The sequence below is a fragment of the Abramis brama genome, assembly GCF_963993115.1.
Source record: "Abramis brama genome assembly, chromosome: 8".
Classification (NCBI taxonomy): Eukaryota; Metazoa; Chordata; class Actinopteri; order Cypriniformes; family Leuciscidae; genus Abramis; species Abramis brama.
The window spans coordinates 12,638,243-12,664,124 of record NC_139970.1 but is presented as its reverse complement, the minus strand read 5'-3'; the positions used below and the strand labels follow the sequence as shown (position 1 = coordinate 12,664,124).

Sequence of the window (25,882 nt, the reverse complement as noted above, 5' to 3'; positions counted from 1 at the left end):
TCATTTGGTCGCAGGTAACTAAAGGGATCACAACGCAGAGTACTAAATGCTATACAGAGAAAGCAATCTTTCCACTCGCCCCAGGCCTGCACATACAGTGTCAACGGCAAGCTTCAGCTCAGTTCTCTCAAAGTCCCCCACCACCGCTTGCTTAGACAGTAGGGACTTTAAGCAACAGCCTCTGGTGGAACGGCATTCTGTCATTCTATTGCGCACGCGCGACATTAACTGCTACCTCGCGACTTTCTGCTGTAACCATCTACTGCGGGAGAACAGCTGATTTGTCGTAGTCGTTACTACATGACAGATTAAGAAAGTTAATGTTATTTAGGTTATGTGGCATTGTAATCGTTTCTGTATATCATTAAATGCCAAAACCAACCCTTCTCTTCCTTTTTAAAATCACTTCCTTTTTTGTATTTTGTCTGATGATTAAATTACCCCTACGCCATCCTCTTTACTGTTGCTTAGTGATTTTTGCGCTCTTTAGCTACGGCAGTTAACGCTTACTTCCGGCTGCCGTTGCCGTTCCATCAGCAGCTGTTGCTTAAAGTCCCTAGTAACCAAGCATTACAGCAGGCAAAACAACACCAAATGCTGGGAAAAAACCCCCGCCACATCTTATCTTGAAGAGGAAGACCACCTCTCTCAAAGGCTGGGAAGAGCACAGCAAGAGATTAGGGGAGGTCTGTAACAAACCTTTGCCCGTACAGGGACTTGAACCCTGGACCCTCATATTAAAAGTCTGATGCTCTACCATTTGAGCTAGGCTGCAATTGGGACATAATGAGTAGGTTTCTGTTTGACTTTTCTAAGAGAGAACAAATGCAACATTTCAAAACACTAATATCCAAGATTCTCCATAAAATATAATGCGGCGACTCTTGAGCTGCACAACATGATGGCCGTGAAGTTGTCGGGGGATGCCAAAGCCATTGAATGGCCAAAATCACATATGATCTGGGCCTTTTGAAACGATGCCCACTTCAGGCTTGAAAAGAGCCCAATGTCCATGTTAGAAAAAAAAAGCAGCTCATACAAAGATCCTGGATGTCACAACTCCTGTCGCAATCAGGCAAAGTGTCAAGGAGTCACGTAGTCAGCAGGGTTCGAACCTGCGCGGGGAGACCCCAATGGTTTTCTAGGCCATCGCCTTAATCTCTCGGTCACGACTACTCTTGAAAGTGAATCAGTGATAGTGGTAATGAGTCACATGCTATTTGCCTTTCTGGAAGTGAGCAGCAGAGGACACCAGGGCCAACCATCAATGTGGATGTGAGCAGCAGAGGATGCACTCAGCTAACATACTGTGTTGGCAAAAAGGAGTTCAACGAAGTCTTCACCTACACAAAAACCTGCTCACTTCAGGCTTGAAAAGAGATGTGGGTTGCCCAGTTTTCTGTGATAGAGAAAAAAAAAAAATGCAGCTCGTTCAAAGCTCCTGTCACAAACAGACAAAGAGCCACACAGTTGGCAGGATTCAAACCTGCGCGGGGAGACCACAATGGATTTCAAATTCATCGCCTCGGCCATGACTACTCCTGCCACTTCTTGCGTGGGTTTGGTTGTGAAATGCAGTTTGCAGACCAGACAGTTATCAGCGATTCTTTCTTTTGTATAGTTCTTTCTTGTGCATCGTGCAGTGCACACAGCAGCAACTGAACGTTGCCCCAGATAGTCGTGCAGTGTGAAAAGAACAGTGACCCGACTACTTTGAAAATTGTGCAGTGTGAACTCGACATTACAGGCATTCAGAAATCATTTGGTCGTAGGTAACTAAAGGGATCATCTGTTAATAGGCTTAAAGTTGCAACTTCCTAAAAGGACAATTTCACTAAAATGCTTCAGAATGCAGAAGACTATTGGTCAATAGGCAATACTGGTTGAAACTTCACATCCTATAGCAATCAATAATAGATTCTTCGTCTAATTGCATTTGGATTCAGACGTTTCCATGTCAACACTATCAATGTCGAAATGAATCTGCATCAGTCAGGTGGTACAACTAGAGCACTGCAAGTTGTTTACGTTCATTATCACTGTAATGTTAGGCATTTTAGACATGAGGCAATTTAGTGCAGTCTTTCAACCTGTGACACTTTACAGACTCTGCTGTGTGTTCAAGCGTTTTGAAGGCGTGGCTTTGGAGGGTGGGATTTCATGCATTGATTCCAATGAGCCATTATGTGAGAGAACAGCCAACTAACACTGGAATACAAAAAAAATGAATTCCTTGTTTTCCCACTTAAAAAGAGAGGAAAATGGTCTTACAAGTGTGAGATTTATTTGGTGATAAACAGGGAAGACACACTATACATCCAATGGTTAAATCAGCACAGTTAACTGCATGCATAGCCACATTACTTATGGCCAGGACATTGGCCATAAGGGGAAGGACATTGGCCATAAGGGTAAGTTAACTTTGGCGGTTCGGCTGCAGGCTTCATTGGAGGCTTCGGGGGTTCGGCTGCAGGCTTCATTGGAGGCTTCGGGGGTTCGGCTGCAGGCTTCACCGGAGGCTTCGGGGGTTCGGCTGCAGGCTTCACTGGAGGCTTGGGCGGTTCGGCTGCAGGCTTCATTGGAGGCTTCGGGGGTTCGGCTACAGGCTTCATTGGAGGCTTCGGGGGTTCGGCTGCAGGCTTCATTGGAGGCTTCGGGGGTTCGGCTGAAGGCTTCACAGGAGGCTTCGGGGGTTCCACTGCAGGCATCACTTGCAGTTCGTCTGAAGGCTCCAGCTCAGGAGGTTCGGTAGAAGGCTCCGGCTCAGGCAGTTCAGCAGAAGGCTCCGGCAGTTCTGTAGAAGGCTCCGGTAGTTCGTTAGAAGGCTCCGGCTCTTCGGTAGAAGGCTCCAGTAGTTCGGCGGAAGGCTTTGGAGGTTCAGCTGCAGGCTTTCCTGGAGGCTTTGGAGGTTCGGCTCCAGGCTTTCCTGGAGGCTTTGGAGGTTCGGCTCCAGGCTTTCCTGGAGGCTTTGGAGGTTCGGCTCCAGGCTTTCCTGGAGGTTCGGCTGCAGGCTTTCCTGGAGGCTTTGGAGGTTCGGCTCCAGGCTTTCCTGGAGGCCTTGGAGGTTCGGCTGCAGGCTTTCCTGGAGGCTTTGGAGGTTCGGCTCCAGGCTTTCCTGGAGGTTCGGCTGCAGGCTTTCCTGGAGGCCTTGGAGGTTCGGCTGCAGGCTTTCCTGGAGGTTCGGCTGCAGGCTTTCCTGGAGGCCTTGGAGGTTCGGCTGCAGGCTTCCCTGGAGGTTCGGCTGCAGGCTTTCCTGGAGGCCTTGGAGGTTCGGCTCCAGGCTTTCCTGGAGGCCTTGGAGGTTCAGCTCCAGGCTTTCCTGGAGGTTCGGCTGCAGGCTTTCCTGGAGGCCTTGGAGGTTCGGCTGCAGGCTTCCCTGGATGGATCCAGATAGTCAACTTTAGTCAGTCTGTTTAGAGGCATTCAGTCTCAGATACAGCACAAAACCCAAATACCAAGTTTTACTCCTCTTAATTATTAATCATGATCGTATTAATTAATCGTATGAATCCATTTTGTAAAGCCTTCCTGTGCTTTAAACCGTGCTATTGGCTGAATACTTTTTACATTGAGAACGATTAATTATAAAACGAGACAAACTGAAATAAGGAAGCTGACCCAAACACTAATATAACAACAAATACCTGCAAATGGATCCATACACTGATGTCCACATCCATTGCAGCAGCATTTCTCATCGTTCGGACAGTCACTGTCATAGGAACACAACTCTGCACACATTCCTGCTCCAAAATTTGTGCTTGGACACTCCCCTGGCTTTGCTGTTACAGAGACACATGACAGAGAAACCACATCACTGAATACTGAATGTCTCATACACTGTATGAAAAAAAAGGAGGAGGATTTACCGGAATATTCAGTCCATCTACTTCATAGTTTCACGTTTAGTTCAATGTGTTACTTGTGGTTTCTTTGCAATCATTTGTGAAACTTACTAGCAATTCCTGAGTGAAAACATTTTTTCAGGGTTTTTTTTCTGGAAGACGTATAGCATGCATCAATAATTAAAACTCACTGAAAACAGGCGGCACACACACGGACCCACAGGGAAATTGACAGCATTTGTGTCCTCCAGAGCAGTCTCTATCAGAAGTGCATCCTCGTCGGGAGGGCACGACCGTCAGCGTCGCCGGACACTGACCAGACACTACAAAAGAGGATTCAAGAGGATCATTAAGGGAGACCAGGAAGTGCTGTAATAGTTAGCTTCAGCATTTGCAAGTCAGGGGGTTTGCAATGAGTCTCACATTTTTCACTAAACTGCATCAATCGGTTTCAAAGACTGAGAGTGCAGTTACAACCTACCCCACTGTAGTAGAGTGAGTAATGGTGCAATGCTGATAGAAAGCATGGACATCAGTTAATATGTTGTATACAAATGTACTGGTGTACATCTTCAAAAATGATGCCATCCCCATGACCACCCTCATTTCCTTTTAAGCATTTTAATAAGCTACTCAACAGAAAACAAAACAAATATAGAAACCCACTATACATGTAAAATGCAGAGTTATCGGTTAGAATTAGCTCCCCACGTTATATTGTAGGCTTATGCATTTCTTAAAAGTAAAAAAAGTAGAAAAAAACAAAACTCAGGATTGATACAGTCTGGTAACAATTTTGCAGCCATATTATAACACTAATGTTCATGTTTAACAGTAAACAAAAATGCCTATTAGTGATTATATGGGTTTCACTTGTACAGTGAAAAATGCATAAACTTATGACAATTTGCATATTTATACTTTGCTTATTATTAAAACTAAACCAACATACAAAGATGAACTTCCACTTCACGTCTGTACTGTATTTTTGTAAGCAGACGTGTCTGAAATCAAGTTTTGGAAGGCACTTTATTTATGCACTTCTTCGGGCTACGTAACGAAGCTAAAAGAACTTCTCACCTAGGACTCCAGCGTCTGTTGTGCTCAAACAAGCAGACAAACACAATAAAACAGCACTAAACGAGCAGTACACTTGAGCTGTCATCCTCTCGACCTGCAATCTCAAAAGCAACTCTGCTGGAAGATGCACTGAATTAGTGAGTCAGGAGGGGCAGACAGCAAGGACCACAAAACTACAAAGAAAAACCCCTGTTGCTGCATCAAAATATCAGCTAAGTCCCACAACAAACGCTACCAAAAGAATTTAAAACACTTTTTGAAAATGCGTTTTTAAAGATCCAATTGGGGGTCTGGGTAACTCCAACCCTAATGAAAATCACTTGCCTGTAGCTTTCTAATATAGCCTAATCTTGAAGACCTTGATTAGCTTGTTCAGGTGTGTGTGATTAGGGTTGGACATCGTAATAATTACCGTAATTAGGAGATGATTGATTGTTTTTATGGCAACACTATCAACGGCAAATGAATCTGCAGTGGTCAGGTGGTACAGCGATCACGTGGTACAAGTCGGAGTTCTACCACAAGTTACAAGTTGTAATTATGACTAAACTCCTACACCTAAACTCTCCAGGAAATGGATCTCTACTGGAGACTGGCATAAATCTGCATTGATCATCAAGAAACACAGGGGCATGTCTAGAATTTGAATCTGAATTTTTCAATTGCTGATTGATTTGCGATGTGAATCCATGCAAGTAATTATGAATGAAAACAATGTTTCCAGCCACTGTAGTGAATATAGGGGAATGCACAGCCATGGTTATATCATAGCCAATTTAATATTGGATAATCAGATAATATTTGTTCACTCAAGCTTTCTATAGACATATTTCTTATTGTGACCGAGGCAAGTAAGTAGCCTGTAGAGTTTTGGCTCATTTCTGACGGAGACCGAGATGGCAGAAAGCGCATCCTGTTTGTTTTCTTTATTTTACAAAAGCACAACATTTAAGTGTTTTTTTTGTTTGTTTTTTTTTAACGCTAATTTAAAGGGGACCTATTATACAAAATTCACTTTTGCATGCTGTTTGGACATAAATGTGTGTTGGCAGTGTGTGTACACAACCACCCAATAGTGATAAAAATCCACTCACTCCTTTTTTATTAATCCCCATAAATCATCAGCAGTGTCTCCCAACGACTTGTTTTCAGAATGCAGCTTCAGTGACGTCACTAAAGCCACAGGCCCCGCCCACGAGTGTTGACAGACACTGCAGTTTTAACATAGACCCGCCCTGATCGAGTTCACAGCGAGTTGTACACATCCGCCATTGCTGCACTGACGAGAATGTCTCCCAAGCGTTGTAGGTGTTGTGTGGCTGGATGTATTAATCCACATAGCTCTCTCTCTATTTACTCCCGAAATCTGAGGCAGACGCTGAATACGTGGTGGAATTATTTTGTTTTCAAAGAAAATGCTCCCTCAACTCTACCGAAATTCGTTTATGTACACTTCCTATACTGTGTTTACTCAGCTCTTACGGTAGCCTGGGAAACCCCAGACAAACTTCCAGCAAATTTAGATTTGCTCTGCAAGTAGTCTGGCAAAGAGTTCATTCAAGCTGATTTCTAATCCATCCAAATCGAGGCACCAATCAGAAACGTTGAGGCGGGATTTACACGATGGCGATCGCTCTGATTGGTTTTAGGTCTATCCAATTGCGCCCAGAGGCATTTGAGCGGCGTCCGTTGGTTGAAGCGCACCAACTTTTAAATGCATTATTATATTCAAATTGCAAACACATGAGGACAGTCTCCCACTAGCAGATGAACGTGCTACTACATTTCTCTCCAAAACGGTAGGCAATTAAATTAGATATAATAGAGGATTTTAACTGTGACAAGATGATTGACAGGGCAGTTAGTATGTAGTGGATACATACAAGCAGATGACAAATACGCTATAACCGTAATTAAACTAAACTATACCTGTTCCATCTCCATACAGCACTCTGACTCTGTAGGCATTATTGTCCGACTCCGGGTCGAATGAACACCGTTACTGAGAGTTTCTGATAGTATCATCATTCCGTGAGATGAAATTGTCCTGAGACTGAGCGCGAGCTCATGAAGCTCCACCCCCTGTGCTGTGCAGCAGCAGCTTATTTGCATTTAAAGGGCACACACTAAACGCTTTTTACTGAGCACCAAAAAGTGACAATTTAAACATGCTGTAAAAAATGCTCTGTTGGGTATTTTGAGCTAAAACTTCACATACACACTCTGGGGACATCAGAGACTCATTTTACATCTTGTGAAAAGGGGCATAATAGGTCCCCTTTAATATATGGCAAAAATAGTGTAGTATGTGGTTCCAAAATGTTGCATATCGTTCCACTAAAAACTCAGAGCCAAACTCCAGACTCCACCCAGAGAAGGGTCAGGTGATCAGTGATTGACAGGTGTTTGTCACACACAGGGTTTCCCTGCTTTAGTTATGGAGCAGGGGCTGTCATGCTCCAGCACAGATGATGAGAACAGTGGTCATGAGCAGTAAACAGATGTACATGTACAGCCATGAAATGTCTCTTCAAACTGTGTTCTGGATTCTGTGCTCATAGGAACTATGAGCCCCCCTATCAAATCAAAGTAAGACACATTTAACACAAGTCCTCCTAACAACACGTGTTTGTGCTGGTGTTTTAGGCAGCTTTATACTGGCTTGTTGTGTTTTATGAGTTGTGCGTGTTTGTGGTGTGAGGTTTGTTTGGTTTGGAGATGACCACATCACTTGCTTGAGGATGTTTTTGTATGAGTTTTACCAACTCTTGATTCGATTTGAAGGAGTATCATTTCCTTTAAGGGCAGAAGATCCTGCTAGGATCTTAAAGTACTCTGTGTAATGCGATTACTCTGCTCTGATTGAATTTTACACAACTAAATGTTGAAATGCTCTGCACTCTTGTGAGAGGAAGCACCAGAACATATGTATGCCTTAGTAGTGTCTGGTGGAGTCCCTTAATGCAGGAAGTGTTTTGGGATGGGTCATTATGGCTGACTTCTTGAATAGTCATCCAAAAAACAACTAGTTGGTCATTGTTGTTGACAACTGAGTTTAGTTTTAGACTGTCAGCATGCTAAAACTCTCTCATCCCCTTTAACCCTCCGAGACTGTTCGATTTAAATGTATTTAATGGTTTCCTCAATCTGAGTGGTTAAAAAATGTGGTATTTTTATTTTTAGAAATGCAGTATTAAAAAAAAAAAAAAAAAAAAAAAAAACTTCATTCAATGAGTCTAAGTGGTCAAACAAAAAAGCCACACATTGGCTGTTTCATTGTCAGATTTGACCTACTGTATTGCTTTCCTCCAAGAAACTTTGCGTTCTCTCGTGGAAGTATTGTGTTCCCCGTAGAAATGTTCTTTCATTCTCTCGCACAAGTAGCCTATTGCATTGTCCTGAGAACTGTTCAAATGTAGTTTTGCTCCCAACTTTTTTTATTTCTATCACAAAGGCTTTGTGAGTGACCATTAAAGTTTCTTTGGTAAACACAAAACTTTTGAAAGTGAACGCAAAAGCATCAAAATGTATTTATTTTACTCCCTTCAGTTTTCTTTTACCCTTCACCAGGTGTCTTTAGGGGCTCTGTAGCAAGACCCTAACAAGAAACAATTTTAGAATTGTGTTGAATAATATATATGAATGTGTATATATGGAAATATATAACTTAAAAGCATCAAATCTAAAATTCTTACACATTTGGTAGCAGCAAAGAACACTTCAGCCATCTACTGGTCATTGTTGTCATTGCATGATTTTTGACCTGACATAAATTCGTATTAGTTTTCTTTTTTTAAACCAGATGGCATTAATCTGACCCAATACATGATACATTATCATGTTTTCTTAATGTTTTAACTGTATTGTTTGCGGGATGTAAGTGTTATTTAATTTTTTAAAAAAAATAAATGGCCAAGCACAATTATTAAGCAACTGAGAGGTAAATTAGATCAAAAGTTTGTGAACCGCATAAGTGTGACCATTTTTGAACAGCCTTGGAGGGTTATAGAACCGCTTTTGTGAAAAATGTTTTGAGTATCCGTTAGCTGATAGACTTTGCTTGGCATCAATATGCCGCTAAAAACCACACATTAGATTGGTATATGCTGTAAATGACCCTAAACTAGCCTAATTATACAGGGCTTCCTTAAAGGAATAGTTCACTTAAAAATTAAAATTCTGTCATCATTTACTCTCCCTCAAGTTGTTTCAAACATGTATGAATTTCGTTCTTCTGCTGAACACAAAATAAGATATTTTGAAGAATGTCGGTAACCAGACAGTTGATGGACCCCATTGATGGACCCCATTTTTTTCCCTACTATGGAAATCAATGGGGTCCATTAAGTAAATTGAGTAAATGATGTGTAAATTAATTTAAATTTTGAAGTGAACTATTGCTTTGAGACCTTCTAGTCATCTGAAACACATATTCATATTCATATTCATATTTTAGAAATGCACAATGACACCAATAGGGTTACACACACACACACACACACACACACACACACGCACTGAGCACCGAGACACTGTGTTTCTATTGCTGCCTGTTTATTGTCTTTTACGAGCCTGATTGTGTCCGTTGGTCTTGGTTCAGCTTGTTGTGTGCTTGTAAATGGTTTTGTTGTTGAGATTTTGAAAGTCTTTTAAAGCGGCATCATGTTTTCTGCACTGCTGGTACCTCAAAGCTGAAGTCAGTTCTCTGTTGTTTTCAGGCTGATGTGAGCTGAGGACACAGTGTGTGTGTGGTGTGCGTCTCTCTGGAATAAGAGTTTCCTTCATTCACCCACAACAGCTCAGGGACTGTGTATTACTGTACACTGCGGAAATCACATTCATCATCCTGCATAATGATGCTTTTATCTGTCCAGCTCAGTGCTGAGCGCATGTCACAAGACCATCACACACCATTTCATATTCTCGCTGGCTTTGTCTTGAAGATGAAACTGTATTCATTTAGAACATGTTTCATTAAATATATATTTTTGTTCCATGGCCATGGAATTATTTTAAAAGCAAATGTAAGTCTAGAAAGAGGTTTTCTTTAGTAGACGGTCCATGTGTCTTTGATTTAATTCACTCACAACAACAAGGTTCAAGCAGTCATTCTTACATTGCGATTCAAACCATATGTTGTGGGTTTCAAGGTAGTCACATGCTAACTATTCATGTCAAATTAAAGTGATGCTGCTCATACTGTACATATCATGTAACAGGGCCTGAACAGGGTAAGTGCGGGATTGTTTTGCATACAATTTTAACAATTTTAAAAGTTCCTGAAAGTTCCACCATCACAACACAGTAGTTCCATCATACACACCTGACCTACACCACATGTGGGAAAGTATGAAGAAATAAAACAACAAAATCAACTAAACAATTACACTTGCAACAATTACATTTGCAGAAAGCACATATTTGTCCAAAATAATATTGATTAGGGAAAGTAAATATCTATTTTGATTACTGATTTCTTCAATCTAATAATAATTACTTTATACAGTATATTCAGTTTGTGAACATGAAAACAGTAAGTGCAATGATATGAAAATATGTTTTTGTTATGTAAAATCGATTAATCGCATCTAACATAAAAGTTTGTGTTTACATAATATACTATGTGTGTGTATGTATTATTACATTTATCGTCTGTGTGTCTGTGAATATGTACATATACACACATTTATACAGTATATGTGTATAAATTTGTGTATATACTATATATATAAATTTAATAATATACATGCATATACAGACATATATGTATTATGTAAACACAAATTTTTATGTTAGATGCGATAAATCGATTTGTCAGCACTATTTTTAAGTTATAATTTTAATAATAACAATACTCTTGGATCTGTGTTTTATTTGCAGTGATTACAATTTACTATTTTTCAATGTGTAATTTATTTATTTTTAATTGTATTTAAACTGGTTAGGATCATCATGATAATTCATTATTAATTAAAATAATTTAATAATTAAAAAAAAATGTAAAACAAAAATATACAAACAATTAGTGTCCCTATTTTATTATAATTATAATAACTAATTAAAATTCAATAATTATTTGACTACTGAACTAGTAATCTGTAGCTTGTTGCTTTTTAGTTGACGATTTAGTCATCTATTTTTTTTTTTCTTTAAGGCTGGTACATAAATCCGTAGATTGGTCTCATTTGAATCCGAAAAGTATGATTTTGCAACTTGCCACAAGTCAGGCGTGAGGACAGGTGGACGACAGAGACAAATACAAACACAACCAAAGTGTCCTGGTGTTCACCCATGAGAAGAGCTGCACTGCTGAATGCTGAACTAAACCAATAAGAGTCGCTTTAGAGAGAGAGAAACAGAGGGAGGGAGGAGAGAGAGAGAAAGCAGAGATCCTCGCAGAAGGAGGACAGAGAAGTCGTCATGCCAAAGTGGATGAGTTTTAAACTTTTCAAAGAGAGCAGTCGAGTAAGTGACATTCATGTTCGTTTCTATTTCTTTCTTAACTCCATAAGCCAAGTGTGTGTGTGTGTGTGTGTGAGAGAGAGAGACAGAGGGATATCAGGGTTTTATTGACAGACTGTGAGAACTGGTTATCTGTGATCATGCTGGTTAAAGGTGTGGAGACTAGTTATTTCTGTGAACTCTGAATAAACTGTGTTAACTGTTTTTTGGATACTATTTGTATTGTTTTTAGTGTTATAAGGTGTGATAGTGTCGAGATTTATTGAAGCACGTCCCTCAGATATGTCCATGTATGCGTGTCAGTCAGTCCTATAGCATTCCATAAGGAGATTTACATGTTGAACTGAGGTTGATAGCAGTGGCAGGAAACGGATTGTTAACTCAGTCGTTTCATACTGACATAATCTCCCTAACACACCATCTTTTTAATTTCACATTTAAAGGGATAGTTCATCCTGAAATGAAAATTCTGCCATTATTTTCTCTTCCTCATGTCATTACAAACCGATATGACTTTCTTTCTTCTGTGGAACACAAAACGAGATGTTTTGGAGAATGTTCAAACTACTGTTTTTCAAAAAAAAAAGGAATCAGAGTAATATCAGGAATTATAAATATGTGATATGTCATAATAATGTGATTTGTCAGACAGTAGATTTGTCTGAGGAACAGACTGCAATTTCATCTGATATTTAATCGCTTTCAAATATGAATCAAGGTCAAATATGTGTACAACTACATGACACTATTTGTTCTCACATCTCATTACGTGATATGAATTACGTGACTGATGTGGATAATGTATTCTGGATATCACTGGCTCTGATATTTTTGAAGCTTCATAAGAAATCATTTGCCGTTGTATCTGCTTTGCTCTGTGTTTTGCGCCTCTGAATCCTCTGATCTCCACGATAAAGCCCTGCGATCCTCGAGACCTTTCACATGAAGCCCGTGTGTCGTTTATGTCCTTTCTGACGTGTGTTATTCTCCATCTGAGACCCCACATTACCTAGCAACCCGCCTTTCCTCTCGATCACTGTGGTGACCTGATAGTCTGCCAAGCAGATGGTGTGAGGACACGGACGAGGAAGCAGACTGAACTAAAACTAGATGCTCAGTGACATTAAAAAAAGGGCTCCCTATGTAAAGCTTGTTGTATGTGTCTAATAAAGTACAGTGCTTAACAGTAGAGTTCCCTTTCTGGGTTCCCGCGGATCATTAAAAATCTTAAAAAGTTTTATATTTACTTATGAGAGGTCTTACATTTTAGATGACACTTTGACCTAGTTGTAATTTGGTAAAATATTTAGATATGTCTAATGATTTTTATTATTCTTTCTTTGTGGATTTGCTTGTTCATGTGACAATTCACAGCAGTTATGACAGTATATTAAGTACTAAAGGAAGACAGAAGAGGTAGAAATGGGTAAATGTAAGTTCAATTTTTCATTCTTTATGTGCGTAGGGGTGTGATATGTATCGTCTATGATGATATCATAATTATTGCTTTAACGATGTGCAAGCTGTTTGTCATTCACACTGTCACGGCGTGATGTATGAAGTTAATATGCCTCCAAAATTCAAGATACATAGACATTTTTGTCCCGATGAGTTTATGTCTTATATTTTTATCATGTGATGTAATTTCCCAAATATCAGCACAATTGCAAATGTGATATTTATTTTATACAACAGTTAAATATACAAGTTAATGTTGTGAGTTATATTTTAGACACAATATTGTAAATATTGTTTGGTTTTGCTTTATTTTTCACCAGCGGAAATTTCTAAATGAACCCACAGCAGAACCGAGTCTCCGAGCAACACACAGCCGTGATTCGTTACTGGATTAATGCACATTTTGAATGAATCAGTTTAATTAATGATTAAATGACCCATTCAATAAAGACGGTCACTTGCTTCGTTCCTGAATGAATCAGACATTTGAACGAATCTGATGAATGAAGACATTAAGACAGTGATGTTAACATTAAGACACCATTTAAGGTGGTAAATGTGCTGTGAACTGACCACCGCATTGAATATGAATAATCTGAATGTCTTTGTGAGTAAGCCGTCCACAACAGGCCTAAACCAGCCATGGCACCAGTACAAAAACACACTCAGCAGAATATCATCTAATTATTATCATCAACAAAATATTTGAAAATATTGGGATAATATTTTTTGTCAATACTGCACACCCTTTATGTACAGTATTCATTTTAATTTTTTCAGTTCTTCAAAAGTTAAATTTTACTTAAAAAAATGTGCAGCAACCCTGCCTTTAATGGTATTCAAGAGGTTTAGAATGGTTTCTGAAATGCTTCTTTAGAAAATAAATTGGATTGGATATGGATTGGAATGGGAGCATTAGTAGCGTTACTGCACTCTTTTGTACAAGGTCAAGGTCAAGTTTATTTCTATAGCACCTTAAAACAACACGAATGTTGACCAAAGTGCTTCACAATCTCAGCACAAATGTACAGTCAAATGTACCTTTTAATATATTCTAGAGAAACAAAATAACATCATTTACTAGAGGTTCTGACAAAATGTTAATTGCAGCAGTCTATTTAAAAAAAAAATGTAATCAATTAAGAAAATTTCGGTTTGAATGAATGATTCAATGACTCGCTCATAATGACTTCACTTCTTTCAGTACTGGATAAATCCACGTTTTTGAATGAATCTCTTGAATGAATCATTCAATGATAAATACAATTTTTAACAGTCACTTGTCGCCACCTACTGGTGTAATGATGTAATTGATACAATGTTTATTGTTTTTTAATCGGTGTCATTTAGGAGTAAGATCGCGTGGGTGTTTGAATAGTGATTGAGATCTTTAAACGATTAATCGTGCAGCTCCACTTACTCGGATAAAACAGCCCCTGTAGGTAATGAACAGCAGTAATTCATGACTTGTGTTTTCTTGTGTTTTCATGTTTTGTTTTGTTTTGTTTTTTTTTCTTTTGTTTTGTTTTCTTTTCTTTTCTTGTTTTTTTGTTTTTTGCTTATTTGTTTTGTTTGTTTTTTGTTTGTTTGTTTTTTGCTTATGTTTTGTTTGTTTGTTTTTTAGTTTTTTGTGTGATTTGTTTTGTACACTGATTTGCAGCACAGTTCAGAGTAAGTTTAAGTGGTATTTTATTGTGTTTCATGCTATTGTTCTGCAGGTCGACACATCTTTCCACTGCAAGAGTTTTAATAAGTTATAAAGAGTTTGTTTTATTCTTTAATACCTTTATTCACAACCTTGCAGCACAACCCTGCTAGGTCAAAAGTGCTCTCTGAAATAATCTAAACGCGTGGTTATTTGTGGATAAGTAAATATGGACTGTTTTAATTGCATTGACTCATTCTGGTGTCTCTGAATGCTAGTTCTATAATCTTCACACATCCTGGAGGAAAATTAACTCTAAATAAACATTGACCAATGACCTTCTGTGACTCTGAGAACCATCATCTGGGAACACTTTGAATATTTACTCCTTTACTGGTTTTGCAGTTGGTGTGGATCTAGCCGTTGTGTTTGCACTGCTCTGGGACTCTGTTGACAGTGTGTGTGTGGTTCTGTCAGCTGACGCCATGTTGAGTAATATCAGCAGGAGTTCATCTCAGCAGTCTTTATTAAACAACACCTGCTATAGTTTTCTGCATTCTCCTTTAACAATGTGCCATGTGATGTCAGCATGACGTATTGTCCTAGGTTTTCATTTGTACATTTTGTTTTTTGAAATTTTGTTTTGACCGGACTGTTTTGACCGAAATTTATTGTGGACACAGGTGTCCTAACAGGGTAATCACGGGTCTACTTTATTACATGAACAAAATCCATTCACATTTCATTCATTCATTCATTCATTCATTCATTCATTCATTCATTTATTCATTCATTCATTCATTCATTCAAATGACGCTTTAATTTTTCGATATGCTATTTTATTAACAGGATAATACATACTACTTTAACTGCTTTAATTGTATTCTATTACATTTTTTTTCTTTACAGTATGACAAAGTCCACAGCACCTTGAATTAAGTATGGCTATAGTTTAGTTATGTTTTGTGTATTTTGTGCTTGTCTTGTCTTAGAAGTTATTGGTAAAGTCTCGTTGAGCTGTTTCTCTGAATGGCTGTAAGGGAAAGCAGGTGTTTTGTTTAAGGTGATCCTAGAACATTTTCTACTGTTTTATCTGATTTGCCGGTAACTCTATAACATGTGACAGTAGTCTGTCATTACATAACCCGCATTCAAGTTCTGTAAAAACCTCAGTGCATTCATTGAGACTTGTCCTTATTGCACTTGTATAAGTATTTGCCTGTAACCATATGGTTCATAGTTCATGTAGTGAACTAGTGAGTTGTGAGAAAGCGATTCTAATAGTGATTATGATCAATAATGAGACACACAATAGTTTAGAGTCTTATCGATCACTGGGAGATCAAGTAAATAAATGAAAGTCTCTTTGTCCAAAAAAAGCATTTGATTTGATTTTGGCTCATTTCTGATCAGGGTTATTATAGTTAACTAAAACTAAAGCCATAAGAAAAATAAAATAAAAAAACTTATTAAAAATATAAATAAAAAATAAAAAAATAAAAAAAAATCAGCTAATTGCCAGTGCAACATCTCATTTTCATTTAGTTTAACTTCATGTACTAACATAACAATAAAAAAAGTGTATGTATATATATATATATATATATACAGTGAGGAAAATAAGTATTTGAACACCCTGCTATTTTGCAAGTTCTCCCACTTGGAAATCATGGAGGGGTCTGAAATTGTCATCGTAGGTGCATGTCCACTGTGAGAGACATAATCTAAAAAAAAAAATCCAGAAATCACAATATATGATTTTTTACCTATTTATTTGTATGATACAGCTGCAAATAAGTATTTGAACACCTGTCTATCAGCTAGAATTCTGACCCTCAAAGACCTGTTAGTCTGCCTTTAAAATGTCCACCTCCACTCCATTTATTATCCTAAATTAGATGCACCTGTTTGAGGTCGTTAGCTGCATAAAGACACCTGTCCACCCCATACAATCAGTAAGAATCCAACTACTAACATGGCCAAGACCAAAGAGCTGTCCAAAGACACTAGAGACAAAATTGTACACCTCCACAAGGCTGGAAAGGGCTACGGGGAAATTGCCAGGCAGCTTGGTGAAAAAAGGTCCACTGTTGGAGCAATCATTAGAAAATGGAAGAAGCTAAACATGACTGTCAATCTCCCTCGGACTGGGGCTCCATGCAAGATCTCACCTCGTGGGGTCTCAATGATCCTAAGAAAGGTGAGAAATCAGCCCAGAACTACACGGGAGGAGCTGGTCAATGACCTGAAAAGAGCTGGGACCACCGTTTCCAAGGTTACTGTTGGTAATACACTAAGACGTCATGGTTTAAAATCATGCATGGCACGGAAGGTTCCCCTGCTTAAACCAGCACATGTCAAGGCCCGTCTTAAGTTTGCCAATGACCATTTGGATGATCCAGAGGAGTCATGGGAGAAAGTCATGTGGTCAGATGAGACCAAAATAGAACTTTTTGGTTATAATTCCACTAAACGTGTTTGGAGGAAGAAGAATGATGAGTACCATCCCAAGAACACCATCCCTACTGTGAAGCATGGGGGTGGTAGCATCATGCTTTGGGGGTGTTTTTCTGCACATGGGACAGGGCGACTGCACTGTATTAAGGAGAGGATGACCGGGGCCATGTATTGCGAGATTTTGGGGAACAACCTCCTTCCCTCAGTTAGAGCATTGAAGATGGGTCGAGGCTGGGTCTTCCAACATGACAATGACCCGAAGCACACAGCCAGGATAACCAAGGAGTGGCTCTGTAAGAAGCATATCAAGGTTCTGGCGTGGCCTAGCCAGTCTCCAGACCTAAACCCAATAGAGAATCTTTGGAGGAAGCTCAAACTCCGTGTTTCTCAGCGACAGCCCAGAAACCTGACTGATCTAGAGAAGATCTGTGTGGAGGAGTGGGCCAAAATCCCTCCTGCAGTGTGTGCAAACCTGGTGAAAAACTACAGGAAACGTTTGACCTCTGTAATTGCAAACAAAGGCTACTGTACCAAATATTAACATTGATTTTCTCAGGTGTTCAAATACTTATTTGCAGCTGTATCATACAAATAAATAGTTAAAAAATCATACATTGTGATTTCTGGATTTTTTTTTTTAGATTATGTCTCTCACAGTGGACATGCACCTACGATGACAATTTCAGACCCCTCCATGATTTCTAAGTGGGAGAACTTGCAAAATAGCAGGGTATTCAAATACTTATTTTCCTCACTGTGTATATATATATATATATATATATATATATATGATAATGACAAAACTCCACAACAAATTGTTTACAATTTTTTTACAATGATTACAATGAAAATAGTATATAAAAAATAATTCAAAATATTAATAAAAACTATATTAGTGATAATAAAATAACAGTTTCTGACTGATCTGAAATTACACATCAGAAATTAAACCGTGATACCCAAACGAGACACTTAATGATGATTGAGTTCATAGAGATCCTTTGACTGCAGAAAAATCGGAGTATCTCGGCAATCAACCTATTTAACTTCCGTAAACTAATGCATTTGAAAGGAAACGCTAAATAAGTCCGCTTTGGTTTCATTCATTTTTTTTCTTTGCTACGGGTGTCTTTTTCAAAGATCTTTTTTTCTTAAATTCAAATTCAAGTGAGCATTATTGGCATGACAAATTGTACATTGTATCGCCAAAGCATTTATAGAATTATATTTTGTATTTCTATATTCTATTTATATTAAGCATTCTTTTCTCTGTCCCTCTCTCCATTAAATACACACATTTTAGGTTTTGGTCTCTTCAAAATATTTGTATTTTTTAAATTTTTTTATGATTGAATGCAGTGATCAAGCAGTGTATTGGAATGATAGTTGTGTTCTTTAGGTGTGGAGCTGCAGATCCGAGTGGGACAATCTTCACTAGTTTATTTTAAAAGAGCTTTGATTGCTTCTGCTCTTAAGCCATGCGTCTCAGAAGTGGTAGACGGAGGAAAGAGGGACCGGTGGTCTGAAGCCTCTATTGGCTGCACATCTCAGAGAGATTAGAGGAGATTGTGTGTGTGTTTGACGGAGAGTTTCAGTCACCTGTCTCTAAGTCTGTGTGGTTATTGAAGAGTTCTTCATGATTTGCTGGCTCATTCAGCAGATGTCTGAGTGTTAATGCATGTGATTAACACCTGTTTGTGCCTCCATCTGTTGCCTTGAGTCTTCGAGCAGATCCTCTGGTGATGTTTTATTATTAGATTTCAGCAAACCCCTAACACGCATTACAATTCATCATGCAACTTTTTATGATTGCATGCCCTTTTGATTTTTGCCTGGTGGATGTGTGAAAAAAGAGGAGACCAGAATATCATAGAGACAAAGGGATGGACTCTTTTAACTTGAACTAGTAGTCAATCTCTCAGAACACCCTAGCCTTACCTTAGCAACACCCTAGCAACCACCCAGAGCACCTTAGCAACACCTTAGAAAATCACAACACCCTTGCAATGCATTAACTACCACTTCGAAACCGCAACCACTCAGAAAACCATAACAATCAATTAGCAACCACGCAGATCACCTTAGAAACACCCTAGCAATCACTAAAAACACCTTAACAACCACCCAGATCACCTTAGCAACTCAGAACACCATTGCAATGCGCTAGCAACCACATAGAACACCTTGGCAACCACTTAGCAACACCCCAGCAATCACCCAGAACACTCTTATTCCTATTTTCCTTTTTTACCACTCACAGTGATTAGATTTTTATTTGTCCTCGTAAGGAAATTTGTTTCCACCGTAAATGCGTACATAACAAAAACACACATAACATATCATAATATCATCAAAAATAGTTGCTGACATAAAAAAAAAAAAAAAAAACAACAACAAGAGAGCATACATCACTTATCAATGGCCGATTTCCTGTGTATTTAGAGCTCGTATAGATACAGGAACAAAACTCTTACTATACCTGGCCTTTCTACACATTGGTAACCTATACCTACGGTCAGTCGGCAGGGGGATAAAATATTTGTAAAATGGGAGTCGTTTAAGATTTTTTTGTCTTTCGCAACGTGAATGTCGAGACACTATCCGATAAATTAGGGGTAGGGATACCAATAATTTTACTTGCTAAATAAGTTATCTTTAAGAATTTGTTCTTGTTGGTAACTGTTATCATATGAAAAAAAAACAAATGTTTTGGCACCACAAGTAAGGACTGGCTCAATAAACCTGCGATATAAAAGAAGACGTGGCTGAACAGACGTCTAAGTTTATGAATATCTGTCAGTCTTTGTTGACAGCACTTGTAAACCCCTAGAGTGCGCTGGTTGAAGTTGAGATTTTGATCCAAAGTAATGCCGAGGTATTTGAAATACTCTACCCTTTCAACATGTTATGTTTTACATGCAATCACCACTTTATTTTCTTCAGAAAAAAAAAAAGAAGTTAAAATACAGTACTACAAATGCTCTCGCTGTTTATTCGTGGGTTGGTGCCCAACTAATATTTAGCAAAAACTGAACAGAGATTATCGAACTGTCGAAACGTTTGTCAGTGATTTAGAGCACAGAAGAATTCGGTCAGATAAAGGCTTAAGGAAAGTTTTTGTCAAACAAATTAATTATATTAAAGGGATACTCTACCGTTTTTTCATATTAAACTATGTTATTCCCTTAACTAAGACGAGTTGATACATACCTCTCTCATCTCAGTGCGTGCACTCAATCGCTCTTGCGCGCGGTGACACTCTGATAGCACTTAGCTTAGCCCAGTATATTCAATGGTATCTAACAGCAATGAATTTAGAAGTGACCAAACACATCAACGTTTTCCCTATTTTAAAACAGTTACACGAGTAGTTATACGACCAAGTATGGTGAGACAAAATAAAACGCAGTAAAAGCAGTAAAAAGTCACGCCTGATCCTCTTCCTCTCACTTCTGTCAATAGCGGAAAGAGGATCAGGCGTGACTTTTTACTGCGCCAGTTGAAGTACTTCCAAAAGTGCTATTACGCCATACATTATAGTTATCCTTTTTAACCCGCTTAGAAAAGCGCCACGTTTTATTTTGTGTCACCATACTTGGTCGTATAACTACTTGTGTAACTGTTTTTAAATAGGGAAAACGTTGATGTGTTTGGTCACTTCTAAATTCATTGCTGTTAGATACCATTGAATATACTGGGCTAAGCTAAGTGCTATTAGAGTGTCACCGCGCGCCAGAGCGATTAAGTGCACGCACTGAGATGAGAGAGGTATGTATCAACTCGTCTTAGTTAAGGGAATAACATAGTTTAATATGAAAAAACGGTAGAGTATCACTTTAAAAGGGCAGCTATTCCGTATTCCGATTTTCATTAATTCTACACACATTCATACTATATAGAACATGCATTTTTAATGGTTGCAGAGCAAGTTTCCAACCAAATGTAGTACCTTCTATACAGTATGCAATTTCAGACGCAGCACATGTCTATGCCTAAATGTTGCTGCCATGTGATTGGCTGATTAGATATTTGCATTAATGAACAGGTGTACATAATAAAGTGGCCATATATTATTATATGATTTACCTTTATACGTAACTCTTGCTTTTTCCAAAATTAAATAATAAATTAAAATGCAAATTTTTTTTAAACTACAGCCCAATATCCAGGGCCTAGTCACAGCTCAGACCTTATTCATGACACCTTTACTGCTGTCTTAAGATCTGTGTTAAACCAATAATGATAAAACGCATGGGTTTGCAAAAAACAATATTGTACATGTGCATGTTTTCATGTTTTCAGGCTAGTCTTTTCGCTGTTAATATTTGAGAGCTTGAGAAGTAAAGCTGTAAAACTGATAACAGATGTACACTCTGACCAGAGTTCATGTTCTATAATGTCCTCAGCAGCCATAATGTCCCCTGACACACACACACACACACACACACACACACACACATACACACACACGTTTTTTTCTTGAATCATTACCGAAATGCCACATCTGATCAGGAATCAGTTTCTGGTTTGTGAAGAGTCTGTACTATAACAGTGTGATATGATCAAAATCACGATATGAGTGATTTTACTTCACGATAACGATTGATATTACAATATAGTTATTTTTTTAAATAAGATTTTTATACTATATTTTTATAATACTAGCTTAAAGTAAAAAAAAAATTTAAAATAAATGTAAAATAAATATCTAATAAATACTACATAAATTGTAAAAACGAATTCAATGTACAAAAAAAAAAAAAAAAAAAAACCACAATGAATGTAAGTTATTCTTATTAAAGTTACAAAAGGGATTCGGTCAAGAGCAGTGAGCAGACTTTAAGATTGACTGCACTGATCTAATAAACACATGCTTTCTTTCTCAACTGTTTACATTCACTTAAAGTCTCCCTGTTGTCAATAATTTCATCCCTTTAAACTCATCTTTGATCACCAAAAATACATATTTAAAAGTTTTTTTTCCTTGAAAATTTGTCTTCATGCCTTAAAACAGCTTGAATGTAACTCTACACCCTTGTCTCATTTAGTATATGTGGATCTATGAATATGCTAATGAGCCCCGCCTCCACTCACTCACACCAGCTCAGAGATCCACTCGTTGACGATCACACGTTGATCTGATTGGTTACAAGGTAGTTTGTGACGTCAGAAACACCAGCGATTTCAAAGCGTGTTTTTTCAATGTCCTGGCTCTTCCAAGCTTTATAATGGCAGTGAATGTCCATAGTGTCCATAATGTCCAATGTCTCATAGTCCATAAAAGTCTATCTATCCATCATAAAAGTGCATCTATCCATCATAAAAGTGCATCTATCCATCATAAAAGGGCTCCACACAGCTCTGGGGGGTTAATAAAGGCCTTCTGAAGTAAAGCGATGCGTAATAGAAAAATATTCATATTTAACATGTTACAAAGTAAAATTCTAGCTTCTGGCTAACGGCCATATGCAGTCTACTTATGCCTAAAGCGCAACTTACGCAACTTATGACGTCAGAAGTAGCGTAGTGCATCATGGCGTAGTGTAAATATCAGCAGTACGTCGCATTACTCGCATAAGTTGTGCTTTAGACTTAAGTCGAATCTGTATGTTCGTTTGGCCGGAAACTAGTTATTTTACTTTATAAAGTTGTAAATATGAATATTTTTCTTATACAAACGCACCCGTTCGCTTCAGAAGGCCTTTATTAACCCTCCTGAGCCATGTGGAGCACTTTAATGATGGATAGATGCACTTTAATGATGGATAGATGCACTTTTATGGACTTCAAAACAGAAACAGCCATTCACTCCCATTATAAAGCTTGGAAGAGCCAGGACATTTTTTTTTTTTTTATATAACTACGATTGTATTCGACTGAAAGAAGAATGTCATATACACCTAGGATGACTTGAGGGTGAGTAAATCATGGGCTAATTTTCATTTTTGGGTGAACTATGCTTTTAATCTCTCAGACAGAGCGCATATACTGAAATAAGCTCTCGTTCACAGCTTATTGCGCTTCAGCGCTTTTTAAATGACTTGTTTTGTGATATGTAACCGCTCACCGTTATACTTTAATGGTGTCTGCCTCTGCCGGTATTTCGCCCAGCCCTAAATCACATGTTTTCCAGTCCATTAAAAGCAGTGTGTTCCTCTGTGTGTGCAGCTCTCTGGAGGGTGTGAGCTGACGGTGGTCCTGCAGGACTTCGTGTCGAGCAGCACGTCTGAGCTCAGCATCCAGACCGGTCAGACGGTGGAGCTGTTGGAGCGTCCCGGAGACCGGCCGGGATGGTGTCTGGTCCGGACCACAGACAAGACCCCGTCTCAGGAGGGACTGGTACCCAGCAGCGCTCTCTGCATCTCGCACTCGCGCAGCAGTGTGGAGATGGACTGCTTTTTCCCAGCGGGCAAAGGTAAGAAAAAAGAGCAGGCTTTTCTGAACCAGCTGGAGATTCTCTGTTCTGCTTATGTGTTCAGTTGAAGTTGAGTATGCGATATATGTTCATAAACATTCCCTTACGTTTTTGGTTATTTTTGTACACACTACTGTTTTTGGGGTCTTTGGCTTATGTTTATGCTTAAGTCTCTTATGTTCACCAAGGCTGCATTTATTTGATCACAAATAGAATAAAACGTTCATACTGTGAAATTGTATTACATTTTAAAATGTTTTCTATTTTCATATATTATAAAATTGTAATTTATTCCTGTGATCAAAGCTGAATTTTCAGCATCATTACTCCAGTCTTCAGTGTCACATGATCCTTCAGAAATCATTCTAATATGATGATTTGTTGCTCAAACATTTATTATTATCATTGTTGAAAACAGTTTAATATTTCTGATACATTTTCAAAGTTTAAAAGAACAGTATTTATTTGGTTCCCACTTGTCTTTAACTATGTATTGTAAAAACATTTAAATTAATAATTTGATACAATGCACTTATTATATACATATGTATTTTTTTTTTACATTGTACTTGTTTAAAAACTACCTGCATGTATTATTTTCTGTACATACATCTGTAATTACACAGTTGACCTTCCCTAACACCTTAAACCAACCCATCCCATCAAACCTGTCCTAACCTTACCCGTATCACCTCAATAGCAGCAAAATAGTTTTGCAATACAACATCAACACAATAAGTACAGCGTACCTAACATGTGTACCTTTATGTAAGTATATAGTAAATCAGGACACCTAATATAAAGTTACACAATCTTTTATAACATATAAATGTCTTTTCTGTCATTTTTGATCAATTCAATGCATCCTTGCTGAATAAAAGTATTAATTTCTTTAAAAATATATCTTATTGACCCCAAACTATTAAACGTAGTGTATAAAGGTTGTATAGGTTTTAATAAAATAAAAAAATACTGTTATATAAAAACATATTTTGGCAGTCTGATCAAATAATGAGTCAAGGAGGAGATGTTGAAATTGCTTTTGATATTAACTCCAAATTGTTTGTTGAGTGCAATGCATTTTCCTGTCATAGTAGAGTGACTGCAGTGACACTACACACGTTGTCCTCTAGATGGCACCATATCTTTGGTAATAGATATTAGATTTGGGAATTGACTCTCAAAGAGCTCTTAAAGGAATACTCCACTTTAAAATGAAAATTCTGTCATCATATACTCACCCTCATGTTGTTTCAAACCTTTATGAATTTCTTTCTTCTGCTGAACAGAAAGGGAGATATTTAGAAGAATGTCAGTAACCAGACAGTTTCTGGGTCCCATTGACTTCCATAGTATATTTTTTTCCTACTATGGAAGTCAATGAGACCAGAAACTGTCTGGTTACTGACATTCTTCTAAATATCTCCCTTTCTGTTCAGCAGAAGAAAGAAATTCATAAAGGTTTGAAACAACATGAGGGTGAGTATATGATGACAGAATTTTCATTTTAAAGTGGAGTATTCCTTTAATGTTTCACACAGCATTAGCATGTTTGTCTGCGCTAGTGACATGATGTCCTGATGCCATTATTAAACAGATGATGCTGGGTAGACTTGCTGTTTGTTTCCAGTGACATGAGTGGCCTCTCCTTAGATTTACTTAGACAGATACAATGAGGCCGTTTACCCAAAACAGTGATGTGCCCTTGTTTAACATTAGCATGATCTCCAGCTCACAGGATAAAGCTGTAAAGATTAGTTTAATGTCAAAATGGAAAGCATTCATATCACTTTTATAATGTGGAATATTTCGGAGTGAATCAGGATCAGGAAATAATATAGGGCGGGACTTGACTGGATTTGTTTGAATCATGCACAATAATATGAAAAACACAAATTAAGGAAATAAATAGTCAATTTACTGATTGTAGAACTACACCCCTATAGACCAGTGGTTCTCAACCAGAGGGCCTTAAGATTACTTAAATGTGCTTAAATGTGATGCCTCCACTGCTATAGACTTTTCCCCATTGTGTTTAATAAAGGAACAAAGTAAAGTGTCATCGTTATTGACTAAAAAACATGTGACTCACACTGAAACACCCTAAAAATAGAAAGCAATAAAACTTCTCTGTGGAATGTGGGATATTCCATTTTCTTTGTGTGTTGCATTTTCCAATCAGCACATCTTTTATTTTCTGTTAATCTGTTTTATTTTCTTGAAATGTCAGGGTTTTATTATATAGCTTCCTGAAGCCTCGAGATAAAGAATAATTCATGAATTATCAGCCAAATGTTTTTATATGGAGCGACCCAGTTTACAGAAATCTGTTCTAAGAACGTTTTGCGAACGGTTAAGTTCAATGTTCAAATTTTTCTAAAAATTATTTAAAACTTTTTCTTGGTGATGTGAACATTACAGCAAACATTCTGTTTTATCGTTTTAGGAACTTTACATTTGATATTCTCTAAAAAGTGCCGTTACAACTAAAAAACCATTTTCAGAAAAAAAAACAAAAAA

The 25,882-nt window shown here is 38.0% G+C and overlaps 2 protein-coding genes across 4 annotated transcripts in view; one reads left to right on the top strand and one right to left on the bottom strand.

Moving 5' to 3' along the window:
* kalrna (kalirin RhoGEF kinase a) overlaps positions 1-25,882 on the top strand; it is a 246,202-nt gene that overhangs the window by 170,690 nt on the left and 49,630 nt on the right. For all 3 annotated transcript variants that reach the window (XM_084123061.1, XM_084123060.1, XM_084123059.1), the window contains exon 34: positions 23,116-23,362. In XM_084123061.1, the coding sequence (XP_083979187.1) occupies positions 23,116-23,362 (247 nt within the window). The remainder of the gene's footprint in view (positions 1-23,115; positions 23,363-25,882) is intronic.
* LOC311088775 (uncharacterized protein) lies at positions 2,264-5,235 on the bottom strand. Its single transcript, XM_084123064.1, has 4 exons — positions 4,926-5,235; positions 4,037-4,168; positions 3,645-3,782; positions 2,264-3,376 (listed from the first exon to the last, which is right to left on the bottom strand). Exons 1-4 carry the CDS (start codon positions 5,008-5,010, stop codon positions 2,361-2,363), a joined length of 1,371 nt encoding a protein of 456 aa, XP_083979190.1. The 5' UTR covers positions 5,011-5,235; the 3' UTR covers positions 2,264-2,360.